At 43.4% G+C, this 26,496-nt stretch overlaps 1 protein-coding gene across 18 annotated transcripts in view; it reads left to right on the top strand.

Annotated features, from left to right (window-relative positions):
- celf4 (CUGBP, Elav-like family member 4) overlaps nt 1-26,496 on the top strand; it is a gene marked incomplete at both ends in the record, with an annotated part of 68,613 nt that overhangs the window by 17,047 nt on the left and 25,070 nt on the right. For all 18 annotated transcript variants that reach the window (XM_083668912.1, XM_083668928.1, XM_083668925.1 and 15 more), the window contains one exon: nt 5,828-5,910. In XM_083668912.1, coding sequence (XP_083525038.1) covers nt 5,828-5,910 — 83 coding nt within the window. The remainder of the gene's footprint in view (nt 1-5,827; nt 5,911-26,496) is intronic.

The raw sequence follows: 26,496 nt of genomic DNA, 5'->3' as shown, positions 1-26,496 counted from the left end.
GTGTGTGCGCATGTGTGCAAGTGTTTGTGAATGTGTCTTTTCTCCAGCACACAGAGGATTGTTACCTCAGCCTGAGCACTCAAGAAATCCTGTCAGGTTTTCATGTCTTGAGGTCAATCTTTTAAATGAAAAACATATTCTGTTTATGGAGCTAAGGCTGTCCTTGGTCGTGCCATTCAGGTGAAGGGCTAACACAATAGACATGAACATTTCTATTGACATGGTGAAATTGGACAGCCTTAAACAAAGTTTCACGACAATGCTTTTCTTTCAGAGTTCCAAGTCTATGAAATAGTGTATTGGCTATATAGTAAATATAGTCTTTTAATGTTATTGACTTATTTTAGGCTCTAGCTGAAATATTCAAAAGAGCAATGGAAGATTTTCCAGTCTGCACAAATTAATAAAAGAACAGCAAGTGGGAACAGCTTTTCATTTCCAATTTCATGATCCTAGAATGGACAAAAGACCATTAGGATTAGTATTACACATTTCTTTCTTATATTCTCTGGTATAAGGAGTCATGAGCCAACATTCTCTGGTGTAAGCTTTATATCATCTGTAATATCATATTAATGCATTTAATAAAGATGTTTAAGGAGCATGGCTAGTCATAGATGCTTATATTCATTCTTATAGTCACTCAGGGTTCACATTTTTCAATGATATAATGGATTCAGTTATGTGCATATCTGAAGGCAGTCCAAGTTGGACGCCCACATAACTCCATGTCATGGAATTGAAAGCGGACTGAACTTTTTCACAGTAAAGTAGATCGGCCTACATTGTTGCTGCATGTATCAGAGATAAATTGGCTATACTTTTTTGGCACAATAAAGCTACAATACATTGTGATGATTAGTTGCTTGATGAATGAATGTAGACCTATTTATTTCGGCATAAGCTACGTGAAGGTGGCTAAACCGTCGATCAGTTAATAAACAGCTTTACTGAAAAAAAAATGTTTAAACATGTTCTTTTCTTACCAGCTTAACATTTCCAGTCATACTCCAGTATGCAGGAGATCTTGCCAAATTCAACCAACTGTTCATGGCTTCTGGTCACTGTGATACTTTCTGATGATGATTATCAACTCATTACTGTTATCATTATGTGAGATCAGCTGTTAGTGCTGCTTATGACATCTGTTCAATCTTAATTATGACAGTATAAAGTCCATTTTATGACAGAGGGATCCACTTAAGAGGTTGATATCAAGAGCATCATATTCATTCCCTCAGGCATTTGATTGTAAACCAGGGGCAAGCATAACCAGTTCTAATCCGCTAACCGTGTAAAAACACATTTTGATTAAACCATCATTTGACTGCAATACATGGATTTGATATGAGAGTGATGGAGAATAAAGTACAAGATAGCCTTCACTGAGAAGAAGGTAAAGTGTGGTTCAGGTTCATTTGACATCATTATTGCCTGTTTAGAAACTACATCCATCTGTCTATTCAAACTTGGCCAGCTAGTTAACTTTCAAGAAATGTAGCTAGAGACTCTGAGGTTGCCTAATAAACATTGATGAAGGAGGAACTGGCTTGGAAGTCATCCAGCACACACAACTCAGCTGTCAGTTGCTAAATCAAGTGTTAATTCCCTCCATCCAGGACACGTTTGTTGTGCAAATTAAACACACCTCTGAAACCGCATTGCAGAAAGCAGCAGTCTGTAATGGATTGAATCACGGCCTCAGTCAATTCTATTCCCTAGTTCATTTCTTTTCAACCTCTTTCTCCCTCCTTCTCTGTCTCTCTTTCTCTCTCTCTCTCTCTCTCTCTCTCTCCCTCTATCCCTCTCTCTCTCCCTCCCCCTCTCTCTCTCTCTCTCTCCCTCCCTCTCTCTCTCCCTCCCTCTCTCTCTCTCTCTCTCTCCCTCTATCCCTATCTCTCTCCCTCTCCCTCTCCCTCTCTCTCTCTCTCTCTCTCTCCCCCTCCCTCTCTCTCTCTCTCTCTCTCTCTCGGTGGTTGTGTGTCCCTTTAGGGTGTCTGCAGTTGTTGTGATAAGAAGAGAGTGTAGGACACAGGGGGATGTTGTTCACAGAAGCTAGGTGATCTTATCTTTCTGCACTCTCTCTCTCTCCCTTTCGCTCTCTGCCCCTATGTATCTCTCTACCTCTCTCTCTCTCTCTCTCTCTCTACCTCTCTCTCCTCCCTCTATCTCTCACCCTCCCTCTGTCTCTCTCTCTCTCCCTCTCTCTCCTCCCTCTCTCTCTCTCTCCCTCTGCCTCTTTCTCTCTCTGTCTCTCTCTTTCTCTACCTCTCTCCACCTCTCTCTCCTCCCTCTCTCTCTTGCTTACCTCCTATGTACCGCTTTCTTCTTCTTTCTCCCCCCCTCCTCCTACTCCCTTGCTTTTGCCCTTATCTTTCGCCCTCTCTCACTTCTTCCCTTATTTGTGGTGTTGTTCATTTGAATTTGACACATTTCAAGTCGAAAATGGCAACATCAGAAACTAGAGCTTGCTGATCCGCTGCTCTCTCACCTGTATGTGTTTTAGCCAATACAGGCCAGGGCTGTGACTTGACAATCTGTTGACTGTCACTCTCACACGTGTGTGTGTGTGTGTGTGTGTGTGTGTGTGTGTGTGTGTGTGTGTGTGTGTGTGTGTGTGTGTGTGTGTGTGTGTGTGTGTGTGTGTGTGTGTGTGTGTGTGTGTGTGTGCGTGCGTGTGTGTGTGTGTGTATAAGTGCTTATGCCTGTGTGTGTGTGTGTGTGTGTGTGTGTGTGTGTATAAGTGCTTATGCCTGTGTGTGTGTGTGTGTGTGTGTGTGTGTGTGTGTGTGTGTGTGGAGCACACGTATCCTGTGGGAGAGGCTGGCATGTACCGTAACACGACAGGCCCCTCGGAGGAGGTAGCCAAGCTGTCAGCGGCGCGCTCCCACTCGGGCTAATGAGACGCCCGTTAATTAAAAACACCAACAGGAGGAGCTCCCCAGCGCCTCGCCATCAGGCCGGCCCAGGGTTAAAGACACGGAGCCAAGCGCAAAGGGAGAGAGGCTGCAAGGCCTGCTGGGTGTACATATACTATACGTTACTACCACCCCCCCCCCCCCCCCCCCCCCCACCAGGAATGGTAAATAGCCTCTAGTCATGTAAAAGAACAAAGGAAGGTAGCCTGTTGTATTCGTTGGAGTATTTACAGTAGGGCAGAGTTTAGAAGGTCGTCTCTTGTGTGACACTGGTGTTCTGTACCGCAGTAGTTTGTATCTTTAAAGGACTGTCTAGTGGCTAGATAAATTGTCACACTTTTGTTTGTTAATGGGAAACGATTTGAGCTTGTTCTAAACGGAGCTGAAGCACGCACACACAGGAGCTGAATCAAAATGTGTAGCCTATAGGTCATGAATGTCACACATATCAACAACTGTCCAAGGCTACAGCAATGATATGACACCTATATGAAAGTACTTCGTTTGTAGCCAACTATGATACCTGATATGATGGACAGGGGTGAAAAAGACCAGTCAAATACAGACAGTAGGCAACAAAACAGTGAAAACATCATTTGTTTTATTTTCGTCATTGCACATGGCACGTAAACATTTGTGATTTATTAATGAAAGCTCTCATTTCAATAATGTGAAATATATTCAAAGCTCAATGTGAGTGCCAGAGTGGAAAATTATTGACATGAACTGCGGTCTTTGCTTTGTGAGCACGCTGTGTCCGTATAGCCTACTGCTGAAATGCGCAGACTCAACTGAGAAACATTATATCGCTATGAGTTCATAAATTAGCAATTTAGCAGACACACTGCCACATATATTCCATGTCTGACATAATTTTATGAAGTGTCCATGGAGACATGATTTGTTCTAAATTAAGGTTTATCATCAACTGGAGGCTACTTTTCTATCCAGTCTCAATCCCACTGAAACCCAAAATCCTTACTCCTGTCTCACATGAACATCCCTAACTTGATTCTATTATCAATAAGTTGCATTATTAAAGCCACTTGCTCTTATTCATGTCAAATTTCCCCCACTTCTCTGCGCTGTGAGAGAATGTGTGATGACGGTATGAAAGTAGATCCTCATTAAAATAACCTGATATTTAAACCATTTCCACTCTTTATCTGTAATTCATGAGCTGCTATAATAAACTTCATTTTACCAATCTGTCTGATAAGGCAAGCTGATAAGGCAAGCCATTCTTATTTCAAACATCCTTCACAGCTCTATATCACAGTATCTGACTTTATTTACAATTTAAATCGCAGGCCATTTTCAACACTGTTCTTTGTGTGTCTTTGTGAACTGGAACCTCTTTGAGGAACTACCTGGTACTTCTACAATACCCATTGTGTGATTTTATTTGAGTATCAGAAAGGTTATGTGGATGTGATTCCACATAATACTACAGTGTGAATTTGATTGAATTAGTACTAAGGTCCAGTTCCCTCCATTGAACCACCCTTTTTCGATTATTATGAGCTTTTCTTCCAACAATTATTTTCGCCAAATGTTTCCGAAAGGCCTCCAAATGTTCTCAGAAACATTGTTCTCCTTGTGTTCTCATTGTTTTCCTTGTGTTCTGTCCCTCGTGTTCCTAGAATGGCTGGAGAGAACATTGTCTTTGACACTGACATTACTTCCACTGCATCCTAGGTTGGACGAGTAACAGTTATATCACATCTAGAAGAAATATTAAGACAGCATTTTTAGCAAAAAAAAAAAGTGATCGTTTACTCTTCTCTCAAATTCTCTCAGAATGATTTCAGGTAATGATTTACTGTCATGTTAAGGAACTCTGCACGAACCAGTGTCAGGCCACCCTATGAGTACAGTATGATTCATCCCTAACCAATAGAAGGACATACAGTAGTCTGCATATACATATATACAATATGATTCTCTCACCAATAGCAGGACATCGTCTGCATAGAAGCATACAATATGCTACCAGACTGACAGTAAGTCAGCTTGATGACAGCATTACTGTAGGCCTTTCTGTCAAGGGGGGGTTCGCTTCTCCATGTCTCTGGCATCACCCTGTCAGCCCAGGTGTTTTATGAAACAGAGGGAACATATGGTGTAGTCAGAGAGAGAGAGAGAGAGAGAGAGAGGGAGGGAGAGAGAGAGAGAGAGAGAGAGGCTGTCAGGGAAATGTCTGCCTTGTCACAGTAACCTGAGGGACAGTGATGGACAAGTGGATAACTTCAGCTTAGACGGAAATGGAGAGAGCCCCATCTAATTTGACATGTTTTGGGTGCGGTACCTCACACACACACACACACACACACACACACACACACACACACACACACACACACACACAGACACACACATACACATCTGTCATACAGCAAAGATACAGAACTGTCAGCATCTGTTCATGTCTGTGTTTTGCACACATATGGGTTGGGTTTATGAAAACAAGGATATACGCTTGGATCTATTCACACTATTCACACACACACACGCACTTGTTTCTTTGAAGCATGAGCACACACACACACACACACACGCACACACAGGTTGTGTAGGCAGAGATTCCGAGATACTGTAAGGCTCTGTAGCTGCAGGCTCATTGTGTTTGTGTGTGTACCTCTCCATCTCTCTCTCTCTCTCTCTTTCTCTCTCTCTCTCTCTCTCTCTCTCTCAGGGGACTGCTCTGTGTGTGTTAGTTTGTGTTGTTCTCTTCTTTTCTCTCTGATGGGCTTGAGTGGCCTACTCCCCCCCCCCCCCCCGTCGCTGTCTCTCCCTGTCTGTCCATAGTATACTAACATCATTATCGCTATCTCTTTCCTTTCCTCTCCCCCTCTCTCTCTCACCCCCCCCCCCCTCTCTCTCTCCCTCTCGCTCTCTCTCTCTTTTAGGCTGTGCCTTCCTCACCTACTGTGCCAGAGAATCAGCCCTGAAAGCTCAAAACGCCCTCCATGAGCAGAAGACCCTGCCGGGGGTAAGTCCTTGCGTGTGTCCCCCTAAAGCCCTTATCCGACACACACATCATCAATATATACACTTTACAGACACAAGCAGACTCCCACATACACATACATATCCAGGTCCAGGATGGAAGAAGTAGAGACATACTGTCATTCACTTTGCCACACATGTTCGTTGATATTTGAAGGGACGACAGCAGTTTGACTGACTTGATATATGCAATACCGCACATGTGTATCCCCCCATCCCCTGCCTTTCACATTTTGTTCCCTCCATCTCTCCCTCTTCCTCCCTCCTTTTCATTTTCTCTCTCTGACAGTCACACAAACCCACAGGGAGAAACTGCACAGCATCACATCAGAGCTGGCCTATTTATAGCTGTGTGTGTGTGTGTGTGTGTGTGTGTGTGTGTGTGTGTGTGTGTGTGTGTGTGTGTGTGTGTGTGTGTGTGCTTGTGCGTGTGTGTTTGTGTGCTTGTGGTGTGTGAGTGCGTGTGTGCGTGCGTGCGTGCGTGCGTGCGTGCGTGCGTGCATGTGTCTGTACATACAACATACAGTACAACACGTATACACAACAAACATGTTCACATATATAGTATGTACTTGGATGTAATTGCAAGCAAAGCCAACAACATCTGGTTCCAATGTCCTTTTATTTTTATCCCATTATCCAAGGTTGTAGGAGGCTTTTTATATTGTTTGTGGGTGTGTAAGTGTGTGTGTGTGTGTGTGTGTGTGTGTGTGTGTGTGTGTGAGTGTGTGTGTGTGTGTGTGTGTGTGTGTGTGCGTGCGTGCGTGCGTGCGTGTGTGCGCCCTTATGTGTCCATACATGTGTGCGTAAGTGTGTGTGTGTGCGTTTACGTGTCCTTACGTGCGTGTGTGTGTGTGTGTGTGTGTGTGTGTGTCCACATGTGTGTGTCCATGCATGTGCGTGTGTGTGTGTGTGTGTGTGTGTGTGTGTGTGTGTGTGTGTGTGCGTGCGTGTGTGTTGATTTGCAGGCGTCTCTGTCAGGGCTCGCTCTGTTTGGTCGGCTCTGTTTTTAATGACGCCTCCAGGGAGGTTGACAGTCGCCGTGTAGAGCAGCGAGCCTTTGATGTGAGTGATTATGACATCACAGACGTGCAGCGGGAAAGAGCGGAGGAGTGTGGATTTGTGGTCTTTCTTTTTTTTTTCTCCTCTTCTTCCCACAGAGAGGATTGGAATGGTGTATAAAAAAAGAAAAAAAAGAGAGATTAAATATTTGGCTAAAACCAGAATGTGATTTCACGTTTACGTTGAATGTGTCCGTTGATTGATGTGTTTTGTCTTAGTGTGTTGTTCTACATCGTACAGAATAGATGTGAGTCATGAAACTTTTTTTGTAAAAGATTTTAAGGTCGCTATCCATATGTTTTTAAAACCTAGAACTAGATCGATCCTGTCGCTTTTTTTCTTCTTCTATTGTGACGAGGCAGCGCCATTGTAATCTTGAGGCACTCACTGCAAATGAATTTAATTGAAGTCACTACCCGTCACCGTTATTTAATAGGAAATGCTAATTAGCAATCCCGATTGTGGCGTCGGATCCGCCCGACGATTGCTCAGGTTTTTTTTTCCGGATGAATTGTGAACGTTAAGTAAACAGCCATAATTCCACAGGACAGACCTCGATGCTCGACAAAGCCTAAAGCAGGAAGAGGCAGGGGGATGAGATGAGTCTCTTTGATCTCTGAGCTCCTGGAGGTGAAGCCAGCAAAATAGAACAAATGAGTTCATTAGGGAAGGAACAGGGACTTTGTGGCAGGATGAGAGAGGCAGTGGGACGTTTTATCTGCTGCACAATCCACACCAGCACCAACACGTCTCTCTCCTTACCCCTCCCAACTCATCTCTCTCTTTACTCCCCCCCCCCCCCCCCCCACACACACACACACAAATCCTCCCAAGAAATCCCTCTCACAAAGCCTCTTTCCTATTCCCTTGGCTTCTGGATGCTTTTTCTCTCGCTCTCAAAGTTGTTCCCGAATGTTTGAAAGTTTTGAGAAGAGTATTGTGCATCCCCCGAAACATCTGGCCCCCAGGTGAGCCAGAAGCAGAGAGGGATTCATAGTGGTGGTCATAGTGTACCCAGTATAAAATACACACTTCACACATGCTAACATGGTAACCTAAAGACTTAGGTTAGACAGTAGGTTAACATCCAATGAGACTATTGTGTTTTGTGTGTTAAGTACAGGATCCCTGCTTTTGACTTGGTACAGAGCCATTTTGGTAATCTGTACTACAGTACAGCTACCTGTTTGTAATAGAGTACGATACTACTCGGTCTTTGATTCAAGTTTTTTTTTATCATTCCTGTGCTGGAGTGGTACACTGGACTTGTAGTTTTTAGTGTGCTAGTACTATACTATCTCATTCAGGGAATGAGTTTTGATTCTAACAGAAAGCTATTCCATTACCAAGATGCCTCAATTAATCTGCAGGAGTCTGTTTTTTACAGAATTTGTTGAAAACAAAACAGTTTGCAAAGAGGACATCGCCAGAGGTCAAGTGTGGTGTACTTATTCAAAGTGCTTCAATGGTTCATAGAGGAGGTCTGTCTGGGAGAGTGGCTGTGACAGGTATGAAATGGGGGCCCCGTCCCAAACGCTCGCCTCTCTCTGGACGCCATATTCATGATCCCTTCTCTAGTTTCAGACTCATACTAGAGCATGATGCATCAGAAAGGATCTATTGATTCTGGCACACAGCCTCCCTAGCAGGGGGAAGGTGGGTGCAGGGCCTGCCTGTACAGTGTGTGTACACACCCACTCGTAAATATGCTCTCACACTCATAAACACACATACTGACAAGGCCTACACACACATACACACACACACACGCACACACGCGCACACACACACACACACACACGCACATGCGCGCACACACACACACACACACACACACACACACACACACACACACACACACACAAACACTTTCCAACTCAGAAAACATTCTCTCTCACTCCCCTCACGAATACACACTTTCACAAAATAAACACGTGCTTTTTCTCACACCCACAAACATTCACACAAACAACACTCCTCTCAAACACATTCTCCTCAACACTGCATTAACACACAGCATAAACACACACACACACACAAATACGGTGCCAATCTACTCACTAAAATAGCGAAAATATAGAACCTTGGGAAGCCTTGGGTAATTTTAGAGTGCATTCAAACACACGCACACACACACGCACACACACACACACACACACACACACACACACACACACACACACACACACACACACACACACAGCACCCCACTGCCATCCGTCCCTCCCTGACACCCTGTTGAGCCCAGGGACAAACAAACAGAGGAAAGTCCATAATGCAGGGGAGGAAAGGAGGAAAGAGGGATGGCAAGATGGAGGTTGGAGGGAGAGATTGTGGGATGGGAGTATAGGCAAGGTGTCTCCAGACCAACTGATCTGTGTATGTGTCTTTTCTGAGGAGAGATAATGCCCAGGTCCAGAAATCCATGCCATTGATTAGGTCCTGTGACCCACTTTCATGGAAGCTTTTCTCAATAATAAGCCTCATTGGTCAATAACTGCTTGTCTCCCCCAGGTGTAGTGGAGGTTGGGTTCTCTGGGTATGTATGGCAGGGGTGGGGGGATTATAAGGCGTCCTTATATAAATAAAGGAGACCTGGGGTGGTCCAGTGTTCTAGCACCGCGGCCTACAGTGCACACGTATGCCCATGTCGGCATGGGTTCCAATCCGGGCCATGCCCTGCTGACATACCCTATCCTCCTTACTTCCTGTCTTTCTCTTCTGTCTCTGTCCAATAAAAACTGAAAAAATACAAGAGTGGGACTGACCCACTCCAAAAAAATAACCCTAAGAATAATATGCCAGACACTCCCTTTCACTAGATGGCACCAGGTAACACCAGTCTTTTACATATCATTCTGTCCTTGTCTTCTAACATTACAGGACTTGATAGGACTTCACTCCCAGTCCAATTTGTGTTTGGTCTCAAGGCATTAGGGATTGTATGTAGCTAACATGCCACATCCCCACTAACAATATAAAGTGAGTATCTGTAGTGGGGATGTACCCGCCCGAGTGATACATAGCAGCCATTTTGGGCCAGAAAGCTAACCATATGTTGGTCATCCCAGTGAAGATGTGAGGAGGCATGATAGGATAGCCATGGTAGTAATATGGTTGATCTGCTATGTCCTACATGTTCTATATACTAAGTTCCTTTTTACACCAACCTCCCAGCATGAATACTAATGACTGGATACAGACTGGATAAACCAGTGGGCTTGAAATCTGCTTAGTATTAGTCTCCCAATGAGGATGCAGAGAAAAAAATAGATATATAGAAAATAGATATATTTTCCCCAAAAAAGTAAAAGTACTGGGAGACAGGTTGTGGGACAGACACGCTCTCTGACTTGTAGAATTTCAAATGGACCCCTATTCCCTCGGCACTCCTGCAGATCTGAGGGAATTGGATGGATACAAGCGATGGTAAAAGCTCAATTTTGCCCTCTGGTTGGCTGGGTGAAAATGTCAATGTATATCTCTTTTAGCTGTCCAATCATTTCAGGTCCACAGGAGTGTACAGTAAGTATGTGTTACAGGCTAGGGGTCCATTTGAATTCACAATGTGTGTCTTTTAGGAAAATGTTTTGGTTACCATTTGATGCTATCTCTGGTGACTCACGATCAGTAGATCTACTTTGGTTGTATATCTTCAGATGACGGATAACGTGTCACCATTTATTGGTTAACGTCAAACTATGAAAGCAACTGTACTATGTATTGACATTTCAAGACATCTGCTGACACAAATATGGATTGTAATCTATGTTCATGTTTAATCATTGAAGTGAAATAATAGATGCCATGTTGTTGTCATGAAGTTCTTATGCACTGAAATATGACAGAAACATCAGATATTATTATGTTATTGATGCAACCTAAATGTCAGACATGTTATTCCGTTGTACAACGGAATCGTCATCGTCAACAAGCACCCCCTAGACAACCAAGGATGTCCTCAGGTTGCTATACCCGCTCACCTTCAACGTAGGACACACACTGCTAGAATATGTAAACATTTGAATTCCAATTTCAAAGTTAGAAACCCATATACTGTAATGTGCTTTTACCAAGGGGGAAGCGCATCGTCCCAAATCTTATTCCAGGCCTGGGCGCAACAGCTGGACAGCCGTCTGCGGACGTGATAATGACAAGGAGGGGAGCGGAGGCGGAATGGAAGGGCCACGACTCTGGCAGCTTTTAATAATTGATGGCGGCCGAGGCCCCGGATTGGCCAGTAATTGTATTACAGGTCACTTCTCAATAGCAATTTGTGAAAGTTGTGGTGATGTGTGCCGGGTGCCGATCAATAGGCGCTGTCCAGAGATGCAGTCTCGCTCTCTCTCTCCATCTACTGTCTACAGAAAGGCAGACTAGGGGAAACAACAGTTTCATTTGTTTTCCTTTTTTGTCCTTTTGTTTTCTTGTTCCTTTTACAAATTCCCTGGGCATCGATAGTGCTTTTTAATATTGCCTATACCGTGGTGCATTCGAAAGAAAAATTAGCCTTATGCATGAAGGTATTAGATATTAGGTATTATGTGTCCTGTCTTTCAATTTAAAATCAGCTGAGAGAGTTGTAATGGACGACTGTTGTTAGTGAGCTAGATGAGAGTATAGACAGTATTTTACCAAGTTTGTTGCTACATGTCTGGTCTATGATTTTGTTTTATTCACCATGCAGCGTATATTACCAACGAAATATTCAATTCAAACATTTATTTCTTTATTTCTTTGTGTAAATGTTAGTGAATTAAACCCATGACACATTGTCTTACTGTAGTGAGAGAAAGGTTACAATATTCAAATTGTACTGTAAGTTCTATTAGCTTAATATTTTGAATTTACAGCAGTAGTTCTCTTTCAGTCGACATCCCACTATGGGATATGCACCCCTGCGGACCCTATTCGCTGAAACCCTACTTAATCACACCTGGAACAGGCCAGGAGCACTTTGCATGGCTGACTCAGACCAGCCCAGCCTATAAAGGCTACTGCAATGCGCTCCCATTTCATTATTTTCACTCTTCACTCACTTATTCGTGAGCCTGTCTTACAGTGTTCCGATATAACCGAGCTATCTCGCTTAACTGTTCCACTGGAAAGTTCACAGCTTTCCCCAGGGCATTAGGTTGCTTATTCTTCCTCACAGGAATCCTGCTGATTCAGGCTTCACTCTGACTGAGCAAAGTTCTCTCTAGTGAGGCTTGCCAACAAGAGATTGAATTAGTCACTAGGCTAGCTACTTTCTCTCATGCCCCTGGGGTGCCACACAAGTTTTGTTGCTAGCTAGTGGATTAGTTGAGGTGCTCCCTTCTTTTAATACACAGTATAATAATACAAAGTGATATTTTTCTACACAAGTGAAAGAAAGAGTCTAGTTTGCCCCCTTGTGTAATAAACCCTAGGAAATTATTATGAACCACTATCTAGCTACATTCTCTCGTAGTTCCTTTCAGGTTCAACTTGAGTTTGTATGTCAGATAGTACATCAACATGTTGCTACCGGCTCGTTTGCATGCATTCAAGCTAGCTAGCATACGAATCACTGTTGACCTAGCCATTTGTAGGGGATTTTACACTTACCTGTGGAAAGCTTCAGTCTTCGCTACTCCCCTTTCCGTGGTCTGATTGGTCGGCTACGACTGATGAGATGGGTGGTTGTTGACAGGGCTATCTCCAATACCAGTTTGTTTCTCTTTATTCTCATCCTACGGGTCGATAGAAATCACCGCCCAGTAATCCGATCAGTGGCAGAGAAACAGATTGAAGAAGGCATATGCTCTCGTAATACGATGGGACAGATGAATCAAATGTCCAAATTAAGCACTCATGTTTAGCATTTGGTCCACAATCCTTTGCATGCAACTGCCTGAAGTCTGTGACCCATTGACCCCACCAGATGCTGGGTATCTTCTCTGGTGATGCTCTGCCAGGCCTGTAGTGCAGCCATCTTCAGTTATTGTTTGTTTTGAGCATATTTTGCCTTAAGTCTCGTCTTCAGCAAATGAAATGCATGTTCAATTGGATTTAAATCTGAAGATTGACTTGGCCAGTCAACAACATTCCTCTTTTTGGCTCTGAAAAACTCCCTAGTTGCTATGGCAGTATGTTTTGGGTCATTGTCCTGCTGTATGATGAGGCGCCGTCCAATGAGTTTGGAGGCATTTGCTTGTACTTGGGCTGACAAGATGTTTCTGTACACTTCAGAATTCATTCTGTTGCTGCTGTCAGCAGTTACATCATCAATGAAGACAAGTGAGCCAGTTCCAGTGGAAGCCATACATGCCCAAACACCCCCTCCAACCATATTTCACAGATTAGGTGGTATGCTGTGGATATTAAGCAGTTCCTTTTTCTCTCTACACTTTACTGTTATCACTCTGGTACATGTTAATCTTTGTCTCATCTGTCCATAAAACCTTTGTTCCAGAACTCTCTGGGCTCTTTTATGTACTGTTTAGTGAACCATGACCTGGCCATCCTGTTTTTGTGGCTAACTAGTGGTTTGCACCTTGCAGTGAAGCCTCTGTAATTCGACTGATGAAATATTCTGCAGATTGTAGTCTCTGATACATTCACGCCTACCTTCTGGAGAGTGTTCCTGATCTGTGGGACAGTTGTTTTGGGGGTTTTCTTAATCATGGTGAGCATTTTTCAGTCATCCACTGTAGAAGTGTTCCTTGGCCTTCGAGGCCGTTTATGATTTCTGAACTCCACCAGTGCTTTCTTTCCTTTAAATTAGGTTCCAAACTATTGATTTTGGTAGGTTTATGGTTTTGGCTATGTTTCTTGGGTCCAGAAGAGGTAGTTTGCAGAATGAAATGGGCTCGCATTGCAGTAGACTTTATTGGCTGGGCTGGGGCGGAGTCAGCCATGCAAAGCACTCCCGGCCTGTTCCAGGCGTGATTGAATAGCATTTCAGCAAATAGGGTATGCAGGGGTGCATATCCCATAATGAGATGTGTCTCTCATCTCCTTCAGAGAACCGGGGTTACATACCGTAACCCAACGTTTACTGATATACTCCTGATAGACATTTGAAATAGGCCTTTTTTGTATATAGTGGGCCTTTTTTGCCATGGGAAGTAAAACAGCCAAACTCTGCTTTTCATTTTGCTCCGGCCCTATTCCACATCCCCCCGGTCATGAACATATACAATGGTTTACTTTGCACCCTCCCTGGAGAAAAGAGACAGTAAATGCTTCATTTTGCTTCACGCCAGACTTCTTTCTTCAGCATTTTTGTTCCTTATAGCAATGTTCATTGCTGCCCCCCCTCTCTCTTTCTCTCTCTCTCTCACTCCCTCCTTCTCTTTGTCTCTTTGTCACACTAACTATCGCTGTGTCATCCTTGTTCCCTTTCTCGCTCTCTATCTCTCTCTCTCTCTCACTCTGGCTCTCGCTCTCGCTCTCTCTCTCAGAGAGCTATGTTGGCAGGGGTGGAAAGGAGAGTGGAGGAGACAGTGGATTTTGCATGCTCTAAATACAGCCAGTACGTGTGGGATGGTGTCATCAAGGGAAGCAGGAACGGGAGGGGGAGGCAGAGATTGCCCAATCGGGCTTGAGTTAGAGTGTGTGTGTGTGTGTGTGTGTGTGTGTGTGTGTGTGTGTGTCTGTGTGTCTGTGTGTCTGTGTGTCTGAGGGAAGTTCAGAGAGTTCAAAACATTTCCCTCATCCCACATCTCTCTCATTCTTTACATTATCTCTATTGCTTTCCTCCTCTCCCTCTCTCCCTAAAGCACCGTTTTGTCCGCATCGCCTCTCTGTTGTGCTCTGCCTTTTGCTCTGTCTGTGCAATGCGGCTCACCCCTTGCTTGTGTTTCACGGGGTCTGACACTGTTGAGACGTCACCAAAGAGGTAAATGATGATGGCCCATCCATCACTGTTTATGGACTCTGGGCTGCCACTGTGGAGAGTGTCTCCACTCTGCTGTAACTCACAACGTTCTGTCTCTCCCCATACACTGGCTGGGGTTGTGTGTGTGTGTGTGTGTGTGTGTGTGTGTGTGTGTGTGTGTGTGTGTGTGTGTGTGTGTGTGTGTGTGTGTGTGTGCGCGTGTGTCTGTGTGTGTGTGCGTGTGTGTGTGCGTGTGTGTGTGAGTGTGTGAGTGCATGCGTGTGCGTTCATACTGCCAGACTGTGTTCAATGAGCCTTCACTATGTCACTGCTGCAAGCAACTACTCAGTCCAGCAGACTCCACAGTCCTGTGTTGGTGTGTGCCTGTGTGTTTGTTCATGCGTTATACACGTCTGCTCTGTGCCTATTCTTATTTTCACAGACCTTTTCTTGTTCGAAGGTACAATGCAGTTGGGGGTTCAAAGTGCTGTAGTGTAATTTGCTCATATTTGTTTCAGGAGGCTTCTTCACCATCTAAAATCTTTATACCTCTTTTTCTCTTTATACCCCCCCTTCATTGGAAGGCTCACACTTCTCTGTGTCACCTTTCCACATGGAGAAACAATTGCTCTGACAAGTTCTCTATCCTCCATTCGCCTCTCCTCTCTTCTCCGCCATACTCTCAGATCCAAGGGGAATAACGCTGTCGGAGTCAAATGCACCACAAACCTGTCAGCCAGTGTTTGCTTTTTACTTCCTCCCAATCCCCCTCTCTGTGTGTTTTTACTTTGTCTACATATTTGACAAAGTGATATGACATGTACTGGGCCAGCGTATCAACAGAATCCGAGTTTGAGTACCTTGCCAAGACAGTGAAGTCTGGTAGGAAAGGAGGAGCAGCCATTAGTTATGATGGTGTTTTAAGCAAACACTGTCTGGATTCTGAGAGGTGCTGTAGCTAGTTTGTTAGCACAGGTGCTTCTAGCCAAGGGAAAATAGCCATGTTGAGATTTTGGCATTGCTTATGTTTTGAGCTAACATCCTTTTTTGTGTTGTACTTCCGTAGAGCAACTTTTGTTTCTTGGACAGATAAATCCTTTCCCATAATCGGCTGAACAGTTGCCTGAGTAAGTAAGGTGTTCAGTCTAAAAGCCCTAAGGAAACAGGAAGTTACACAGCCACAGATGTTAGTTTGTGTCACTCCAAAACTGAGGTGTAAAATCTCTCAATCGCATTAGCCTTGATTTATAAAGATGTACAGTGGACTAACCACCTTACCCAATGAAAAAAAAATCCACGAATGGTTGGGGAATTTAGATCTCCTCACAGGTAGAGGCTTCCAGCTTTCTATACAAGCAGGAATGTGTATAGAAAGATGCTACATTCATATAAGCATGGATGGTTTGATAAAATCCGATCCGTAGACTTAAGTGAATCCTGCAGCATGATACTGGGGACTGAGACTATGCAGACTTATCTTTGCAGTAAGCAGAGGGTAGATTATGCTATGTAGCACTGAGCAGGATTGACTGATTAGGCCTGTTAGCCTTTCACTCTCCCTGTCGAAGGATCAGATAGACATGTGTCATCTTGAGAGGCGGAAAATCACTTTGAACTTGTACCCCTGCACTCTTGCCCTCTGTCACCTCTTTGAATACCTTCCCTTCGGTCTTGCTTTGCATAGTCAGTAGAGTGATGATCTGAAAGAAATGTGTAGAATAATGCAATATGCTGATGATGAAAGCAATATGGGCGGAGACCCCCCAGAGCGGCAAACGCTTCATCTCACAGGGTGTTTCATCCCATTCAGTTATTTTTAGATTCAGTGATCAGTGGAAAGGCACGGGATAGGGAGGAAATGAAGAAGGGCAGGAGGGAAGGAAAGGAGAAGTAGTGATGGGTGGTGGGGTGGGGTGGGGGGGGGACACTTTACCTGAAAAACTTTGGCAAGACGTGGAACCTGCCGCAGCATCCTTTGTGAATGTCACACCCTGTGAGAGGGAAAGTGACTACGTTGCAAAGGAGACAGGGGGGTGGAACAGGGGGGAGGAAGAAGAAAAATCACTTTGATGGATTACGCTTCTCGTGGGACAACCTTGTTAGGTTTTTTGGACAGGAACCCAACTCTCCCTGATCCTTTGTTATAGCGATGATATTCTCTCTTTTTTGCCTTTATTTTTTATTTTTTGCTTTCTTGTCATCTCCGGACGCGCCGGTGCTGATACCTAATGATTCTGCTCAGAGAGACTAATTACTACAAGTGATTAAAGGGGGGAGACTTGGTCCTATACCACACATGGTGTCTTTGGGGGCTTTCTAATTGCCTGTGCCAAATAAATGATGACCAAAGATGCATGAACCCGTGGTTCTTAATGGAGTCGTAGCGCGCGGTGGCAAAGAGCGATGACTCAGTGACGACTGGCGCTCCCAAACGCACAGATGGTGCCGCCTGTTCGTGGCGAGCCGCCTGTTGTTGATCGGTGCATTAAGGCCACCTGCGAAATTAAACAGACAAATGAATTCCCACTGGCTGTGAAATAGAACTTCTAGCATTCTTTGAAAGATGGCTAAGCTGTACTAGCAGCTTCAGCGCTTGAAGTTAATTCTGAGCTGAAGACTGTAAGGCCTAGATTGTGTGTTTGAAGTTTATTGCAGTTTGTAAGCCCTCCTCATTTTTTAAGACAGAATTTGAGTTTTTGCTAATGCATTTTGTTTGTCTTTAGCAGATTTACTCCTATTTAACTACAAGGTATTATGTGTCCTACCAAAGTTTTTTTGGCAAGAGTCCAGTTCAAGCATTAATGCACTTGGAAGATAACACATTTGAGTACCTAAGGGACTATGGAGCGCACAGTCCTTTTCTCAAGTGCACTTAAAATAGCTGTTATTTGAAACGGGTAATATACAGTATGTAGATACTGTAGCCCAGGCTTATTCAGCTGGGGGTCAAATCCGGCCCACCTAGATAGTAAATGTATACTGTCCCTTTGATCTATTTTAAACATTAATAAACATCTGCAAAAAAACTAAAAACTAAAATCTGATATTGGGTGCCAAAATGAGCCAGAGTCCAATTTCCTCCAATAGGAGAAGCGAGTTTTCCCTGTTGTCCCACCAATTGAGGACTGTCATTTAATATCACCAAAGTACCAGTTTGCAGCCAATCAGCGTTCACTCATCAGTCTTTGTTGAATTTTGTAACACTGTTAGACGAACTGGTGTTCAGGTACTTCAGTCTGTGGGCTGCTAGACTAGCTGGTGTTCAGGTACTTCAGTCTGTGGGCTGCTAGACTAGCTGGTGTTGAGGTACTTCAGTCTGTGGGCTGCTAGACTAGCTGGTGTTGAGGTACTTCCGTCTGTGGGCTGCTAGACTAGCTGGTGTTGAGGTACTTCAGTCTGTGGGCTGCTAGACTAGCTGGTGTTCAGGTACTTCAGTCTGTGGGCTGCTAGACTAGCTGGTGTTGAGGTACTTCAGTCTGTGGGCTGTGAGAAGTTTTGGACTAAGCATGTCAATGGAGAGCTACTGTGTTCCCTACAAGAGAAGACTGGCATTTATTCCTCTAAATATGCTTGGATCAACGTACACGTGTGAATCCAGCTTCTCTCACATGAACACCATTAAAACAAACACCCGACACATGACAAATGAACACCTTCATCATTGTCTGAGAATCTCCCTGACTTCATATGAATCAAACCTTTCTGCTCTTGCCCAATCAAAGAAGTGCAGTTTCTCTCATTCGAAGGGGAAACATATCACTGTGTTCATATCCAGTAAGTGAGAAAAGTGTTATTCAAAAGAAAGACTATTATGAACTTATAGGCCTACTAATCAGCACTTCAATTTAAAATAATTGGAGGATATACGGATTATAAGGATAATTGACAATAAGGTACTTTATAAGAATATAGTGGTGTTTGTGTGTTGTTTTACAAGTGTATACAGTTATTATATATAATCCCATGCATGTGGAAAACGTCTGGCACCCCTGCAAATTTTGAAAATCTGGCCCCCTTAAGAATATAGTGGAATAGCCCTGCTGAAGACCTACTGGACTATGACTTTGTCCTACAAACAATGAAGTCCATTGATAAAACGCTGCTCACTAATTCTCCACGTGCTTTACAGTACATTATGTGAGGGTAGCACCACCCCGTCTACCACCGTTGTGTACAGTAGCAGCCTTCCCCCTGGGCAGCCATTTTGTATGACTGCCATTTAAGTAAAAGTTAAAGCAGTGACCTGAGCAGGGCTGGTCTGCATGCATCTTAACACCCTGTAATTTCACCCTTGGGAAAGAGGTACTTAACCTTCCTTATGAGTTATGCTGGGAAACAGATAAGATAGATCATTCCCAAACATATTAGTTTGATGGCTGTCCCTGGATGAAGGTGCCTGCTAAGCTAATAGAACAAACAATAATGATTGAGGGAGGCTAACTTTTTTCCTTAGACCCACTGTCCTCATCCTAACTTTCCCTGTCATCTATCAATTTGGAAACAGCTGCGATTCGATGCCAGTGTGATAGGTCTCCTAATAAGAGCTTGTCCGGGGACAATTCTCTGGTTTGAAATAATGGATCTAATAGTTAAAGTAATTGCTTGGAGTGAGGAGAGTTGGCTCCAAAACGTTTGGTTTGTATAGAGGCCAAATACTACGACTAATACAGTATGGCTTCAGGTGACACATTGATCACAGGTTGGGTCCCACTGTGATAGGGGAGAGAGAGTGTACTGACTCGCCTGTACTTGACAGAGTCTCCCTGAGTCAGCTGTGCTTAGCCATGGGGCGCTGTGCTGGCATTGCCTTATAGTGTAGCCTTATCTGGCATAGAGAAACTTTCTCAGCTTCTCTCTCTCTCTCTCTCTCTCTCTGTCGCGCGCCCGCGTGCTCTCTCCCCCTCTCCCTCTCTCTCTCTACATCTGTCTTTCTGTCTCTCTCTATCGTCCATCTGTGTGTGTGTGTGTGTGTGTGTGTGTGTGTGTGTGTGTGTGTGTGTGTGTGTGTGTGTGTGTGTGTAGTTACAGATTGAGTGCTGAGGCAACAGTAATGACATACTTAGCCACATTTGCTTCACTCTCTCTCTCTCTCTCTCTCTCTGGGAGTTCTCTATTGTTATTTTTCCTTCTCTTGATCTTGTTACATTATGACTTAGGGCTTTTCATTAAAGTTTAAAACTACAACTCTCTGAAGCCAGTTGTGATGAATTAAACAAGCTTGGCTACTTTCTGCTACTCTGCACTGTGCACTCAGCATTCTGCTCTTCTCTCTCTCTCTTTCTCTATTTCTCTCCCTCTCTTTCTCTTCCTCTCTCTCTCTTTCTCTTTCTCTATCTCTCTCTCCACCCCACCCCCTCTCTCTTTCTCTCCCTCTCTCTCTTCTTGCTTTCTCTCTCTTTTTCTTTCTCTCCCATGCTGAGGTCCTGGAACTATGCTTTTCATTCATTTGTTCTGCCTGTCTCCCACCAATGGGGCGGACCATTGAGAATATCCGCCAACACTCGCAGCAGCAGGCAAGCTGTCGGGGGTTTCAAAGCAACCCAGATGTTGAGAATCGCTAGTTGACTCTCTATGAAGACGTTCCCGCTCCTTAATTAAACTTTGGAAAGTTGTTTTCATCTTTCTCTTCAGCGGATTGATGTTTTAACCCTTTCGTGGGTCACACAGTATTTAGTTTGTGCAGGTTGAGGGGGGGGGGGGGGGTTTGGGTCTCTTTTTAAAGTGATTATTCTGTTTCAACCGACAGTCCTATTTTTATCCTCAACTGTGGGCTCATGGCTCATCCACTGAAGTGGGATTTAGTTGTTGGACTTATGTAACGTTGCCCTGGGAGTGAGGTAAAACAAAATTGCTCATAAACAACCCTCTTTGAGGGAACTCCAGAGTAGCTGGCTATGTATAGTCAGCGAGGATGAACTGGGTGCGTCGGTTAAATGCTTCCCCCAGGTCCTTATCTCTGTATGGGGTATATAATGATGTATTTTGCTTACATTTTTGTAGAGCCCCTAAGGATGCCATATCATATGCTCAGCATTCTTGTATCATTTGTGAAGTGCACATACACACACACACACACACACACACACACACACACACACTCCTCTTTCCCCACAACTGGCTGTCCCTGTCCCTTTGTGAATATACCCTTGGGCACAACACCCAGTAAGCAGCGATGTTGGCTGAACATATCCAGGTCTCATGGGGTTGTGACCTGTAGGTACAAACATTCTGAGGACATTGTTCAAGAAGACTAGTAAGAAGACAAACAAAGGTATACAGTGCCCTCCATAAGTATTGGAAAGAGGAAGCATTTTGTCTTCTTTTAGCTCTATACTCCCAACAGTTTGGATTTGAAATTAAACAATTACTCTGGGGTCAAAGTGAGAGATTCTCAGCTTTAATTCAATGTTTTAGAAACATAGCCAAAACCTTAGGCTTGCCAAAATCAACAATTTGGAACAACATTAAAAAGAAAAAAGCTCAGCAATCACAAATGGGCTGGTAGTCCAAGGAAGACTTCTACAGTGGATAACCGAAGAATGGTTTCAGCATGAAGTGTACAGAAACATCTTGTCTGCTTGAGTACAAACAAATGCCTCCAAATTCATTGCATGGTGCTTCATCATACAGTAAGACAATAACCCCAAACATACTGCCATAGCAACAAGGCAGTTTTTCAGAGCCAAAAAGTGGAAAGTTCTTGACTGGCCAAGGCAATCTTCAGATTTAAATCCAATTGAGCATGCATTTAATTTGCTGAAGAGGGAACTTAAGGCAAAAAGAGTTCAAAACAAACAACAAATGAAGATGGCTGCAGTACAGGCTTGGCAGAGCATCACCAGAGAAGATACCCAGCATCTGATGGGTTCAATGGGTCGCAGACTTAAGGCAGTTATTGCATGCATAGGATTGTCGACCAAATACTAAACATGAGTGCTTCATTTGGACATTATATGGGGCTTTTTCCAATACATTTAAGAGCCCTGAAATAGGGGTAGTATATTTAATTAAATGTACTTTTTAAATGGTGAAACCCATCTGAAAAAAAACCATTGAATTAAAGCTGGGAATCCCTGCTTTGACCTCATAGTAATTGTTTAATTTCAAATTAGGAGTATAGAGCTAAAAGAAGATAAAAATGCTTCCTCTTTCCAATACTTATGGAGGACACTGTATATATGGTAACTGAACCCAATTATGTTCCCAGAACTTTCAGCCAGCGTTCATTCTTGGAGCACACTCCCAAAAAACTGACTGATGGGGTCCCCAATTACACAGCATCAGCCATCAACATTTGGACCAAGGTCGGAGAGTCAGAGACATATTCACTTGTTAGTCGGAAGATGTCATCTTTGCTCTCCACCACTGGCGACGTGGCGTTGAATTATTGATTGTGTGATCCTGGAGATATTGTAACTGTGATGCTCTAATTGCATGTCATTTCCACATTGACGCTTGTCCCCACATCCCCGTAATGCTATTACAGATTTAGAATGGTGTCGTTATTAGCTTAGCTTTATTATTCACAACACTAAATCCTGCTAATTAGCGGTCGGCGTAGACCTCTTCTCCATTGGGCCACAGTATATTGGTGGCGGTATTCAGTCAGAATGATCATGTCACGCGACCCATGCTGTTGCCACTGGTCTTTACACTACCTGTATTGTGTCGTAAAGTGTGTGAACAGACATTTTTCTTCATAAGGTGAAGTGAAGTGATGAGTAGAAAATGTTGATAATAAGGTGTTGTATGTGAGTAGACATTGTTGATTATGGTGTTGTGTGTTAATAGACAATGTGTTGTACACACACGATGTAGTAATAAAGTAAGTAAAGAGATGTTGGCAACGCTTTACTTGAATAATTGTTAATGTTATAACTCATTAAAGGCATGTATTATGTTCTATAACTCATTAAAGGCATGTATAATGTTCTATAACTCATTAAAGCCATGTATAATACTCTATAACTCATTAAAGGCATGTATAATGTTCTATAACTCATTAAATGCATGTATAATACTCGATAACTCATTAAAGGCATGTATAATGTTCTATAACTCATTAAAGCCATGTATAATACTCTATAACTCATTAAAGGCATGTATAATGTTCTATAACTCTTTATAGGCATGTATAATGTTCTATAATTCATTAAAGGCATGTATAATGTTCTATAACTCTTGAAAGGCATGTATAATGTTCTAGAACTCATTAAAGGCATGTATAATGTTCTATAACTCATTAAGAGCATGTATAATGCTCTATAGGTCATTAAAGGCATGTAGAATACTCTATAACTCATTAACAGCATGTATAATGTTCTATAACTCATTAACAGCATGTATAATGTTCTATAACTCATTAAAGGCATGTATAATGCTCTATAGGTCATTAAAGGCATGTATAATGTTCTATAACTAATTAAAGGCATGTATAATGTTCTATAACTCCTTAAATGTCTTTTATCATGATACGTTATGTCAGTCTATGAGGCATTTATATTCAGCTGGTGTAAAATGGCTGGTAACAGCTCAGGATCATGATGAGATGGTATAAAACACGACGCAGTCATACATGTTCATAACAGGTGTTCTAATGCCTTATGAACACATTACGACTGTATGTGTGAGTGTGACTGAGACACTGTCTACCCAGGGTGGTGTAGAGTTAACTGAGTGAGAATATTGAGTATTATTTTCCTACGCAGTGCCATACTAATCCCAGCCCCCCATCCCCCCATCCCCCTCTCTCTTATTCTTTCATTCTCTTTTGTCTCTCGCTCCCCCTGACTTTTCTCTTCTCTTTTTTTCTTCATATCTCTGTCTTGCCCTCCCTCCTCATCCCCCCTTCTCCCTCTCCTCCCTCGACAGTAGCTCTAGCTCTTCATCCTCCTCCCTCTCTCCCTGTCCCCCCTGTCTTTCTCTCTACTTCCACTCTCTCTCCATCCCCCCATGACACCCCTCTCCTTCCTCCACTCACTTTCTCTCTTTCTTTCTCTCTCCCTCTTTCACTCCCTCCTCTCTCTTCCCCTCTCTCTCTCTCTCTCTTTCACCCAATCTCTCTCTCCCTCGTTCTCTCCCTCCTCTCTCTTACCCTCTCTCTCCTCTCCTTCACCCAATCTCTCTCTCTCTCTTTCGTTCCCGCTCTCTCTCTTCCCCTCTCTCTCCCTCTCTCTTTCACCCAATCTCTCTCTCTCTCTCTTTCTCTCCCGCCTATCTCTCCCTCTCTTTCTCTCTCTCTCTCACTCTTTCTGTATCTCTGGGTGTGTGTCTCTCCCCTCCGCGTCCCTCAGAGGCAGGTTTAATTAAGAGAGGGGCTGTGTGTCTTTGGCTGAGAGGAGGCCCAGGCTGTCTAAGGAGCACCGGGCTAGGCTAGGCAGGCCTCCTCCCCCCGGCCAGGGCCAGCCCTAATTACCCCGCTCATTAGCAAGAGGGGAGACGGGGGGGATGGAGGGGAGGAAGAGAGGAAGGGAGAGGTGATGAGGGAAAGGAAGGGAGACAGTCAAGGCCAGGGCCCCTGGATATGCCCTTAAGACAGTAGAAAAGAACGGAGCAGGGAGCGTCTTCAAATGCTCCGTAGGGTGGGTAGTGCGATACGATATCTCGATGACTGTCTTGTCTACAAAAAGTGGACAGATGAAATAAATATCCACCGGTGATCTGCTGTAGGGTAAAAAAGAAAATCATTTTAAGCACCTGATATAAGGCTTTACTTCGTCTGCAAGTGCTGAATATAAAGAGTTTATGAAGAAGGCTTTGTGCATTTAATCAGTTAGATGATATGGGCATCTTAGTTTCTATTATGTCTATGATATCTATTATATAACAATGACAGAATCATACAGTAGTATTTTTTATGAAAGAATATTCAGTCACACTTCAGTATGCGGAACACTTATAAGGCACTAATCTATAGCTTATGTGTTTAAGTGGTAGCTAATCGTACAATTTTGGGGTATTATTTGCTATTTATCAGGTCTTTATTCAGTGTTTTCTTATTCTCGTGTTATACAGTACGTCATGTAGACGCTGGCCAGTGAGATGTGATTTCAGCGACCTTGGGGTTACTGGCTAGACTCCCTAACCTCAAGGCCAACCTTGGCACCAATAACATTGCTGAGTGGTTGTGTGTGTGGGGGGTGTGTTTAAGGGCTAGGTAGAAAACAAACAGAGTGTCTAATATATGCTCACTAAAATAGTGTTACCGAGTATTCAATGGGTGACTGTTTTAAACCTATGTGAAGGTGTTCCTCTTTTATCTCGAAAAGAGAAAACAAAAAACACTCTCTGTTTCTTCTCTCTCTCTCTCTCAATTATTAAGATGCATATATCATCTCATGTCATCCTTACCTCTCTGTGAACTTTTCTCTCTCCGCTCTTTGCTATCTCTCAGAGTTCTCCCCTCCTCTCTCTCCCTTTCTCTTCCTCAGCTCTACCCTTTCGCAATGTCTCCACTCCTTCGCCAAAGTCTTGATTAAAGTTGCTCTGTTAAATGAGCTTCAAAATGCCATGTGAAATACTATTATTCATCCCCAGTCATCATTCCAATCGGGAGATTCTCACGAAAAGGCAACAGCCAGTTCACCCGCGTGCTTCGATTCCTGATTTAGAAGTTCTATATTCCTACGAGGTACTGTAGGCTTTCCTTGAACCCTTTGTAGTTGAAAGCCGTTTTAGTTTGACTTGGCTCACTGTAGTTTGAATTAGTTTGCCGTCACAGTTCTCATAAGCAATTATTTTTCAAAGATGTCCGATTATAACAAATGACCTGACATTGCCATGATAAGGCTCATAGTTTTTACTGGTTTAGGTCTCATGGTCAGGAAAAACCCAGGGCCCTAGTCCTGACATGTGCAGCTATAGTATACTTTGTATTACTCTTTCAGTTTTGCCTTACAGAGTCAAGTGCGTGTTCTTCCTCTAGCAAGAAAGTGTTGGGGAAGCTACTCTGAAAATGTATTTAACTAGATCACCAATTACTAATTAATTCCATGTGTCAGAAAGCGTGTGACTGAAATCACTGGGTGAGAAAAAAAAATGGTGAAGTGGAGCAAAGTTGGGAGACCGGAGGCAGTAAGAGAAGAAATAGCAGGGAAATTTAGTTAAAGGGCTGGAATAATAGTTAAATTCCACTTTAAAAAAAAAAAAAAATTAATCTTTTTATTGAGTGAGTAGTGACAGTAGCTTACTACACTGCTACATAGCAAAAAAGTAGTCTAACTACAGGAAACACTACTAGGATTTTAATTTAGTCAACTATGACCAAGCTACTGCAAAATGCACATGTAGTGGAACTACTCCCCAACACTGCAGCGTGGTGGGGTGTGGTCGGGTTTTGGATCACTGTGATTTTGAATGAGAGAAATGTGGCCGGCATGAACATCATCAGAGGTCCTCTCAGAGTTGGCCCAAGTTAGCACTGTGACCGTGCCAAGCCCTAATCAGACGCTCCCTTTAACCCCCAAAGGAGACAAAGAGACTGAACTTAGTCCCTGGCTTAGTACACTGCTGCACCGGGGGAAAAAACCTGCCGGTGAAACCTGCACCAACTGATTCTGAAACTGATTCTTATGGGCTACCATAATGGATAACATTTGATTTGAATCGCTGCTTATTCACTTTTTATAGACCTAATCATTAATACTGTTTCATAACCATTTGACT

This window comes from Argentina silus (genome assembly GCF_951799395.1).
Source record: "Argentina silus genome assembly, chromosome: 4".
In the NCBI taxonomy this organism is placed as follows: Eukaryota; Metazoa; Chordata; class Actinopteri; order Argentiniformes; family Argentinidae; genus Argentina; species Argentina silus.
Note: the sequence above shows the minus strand (reverse complement) of the source record. Positions and strands in the feature narration are given on the sequence as shown.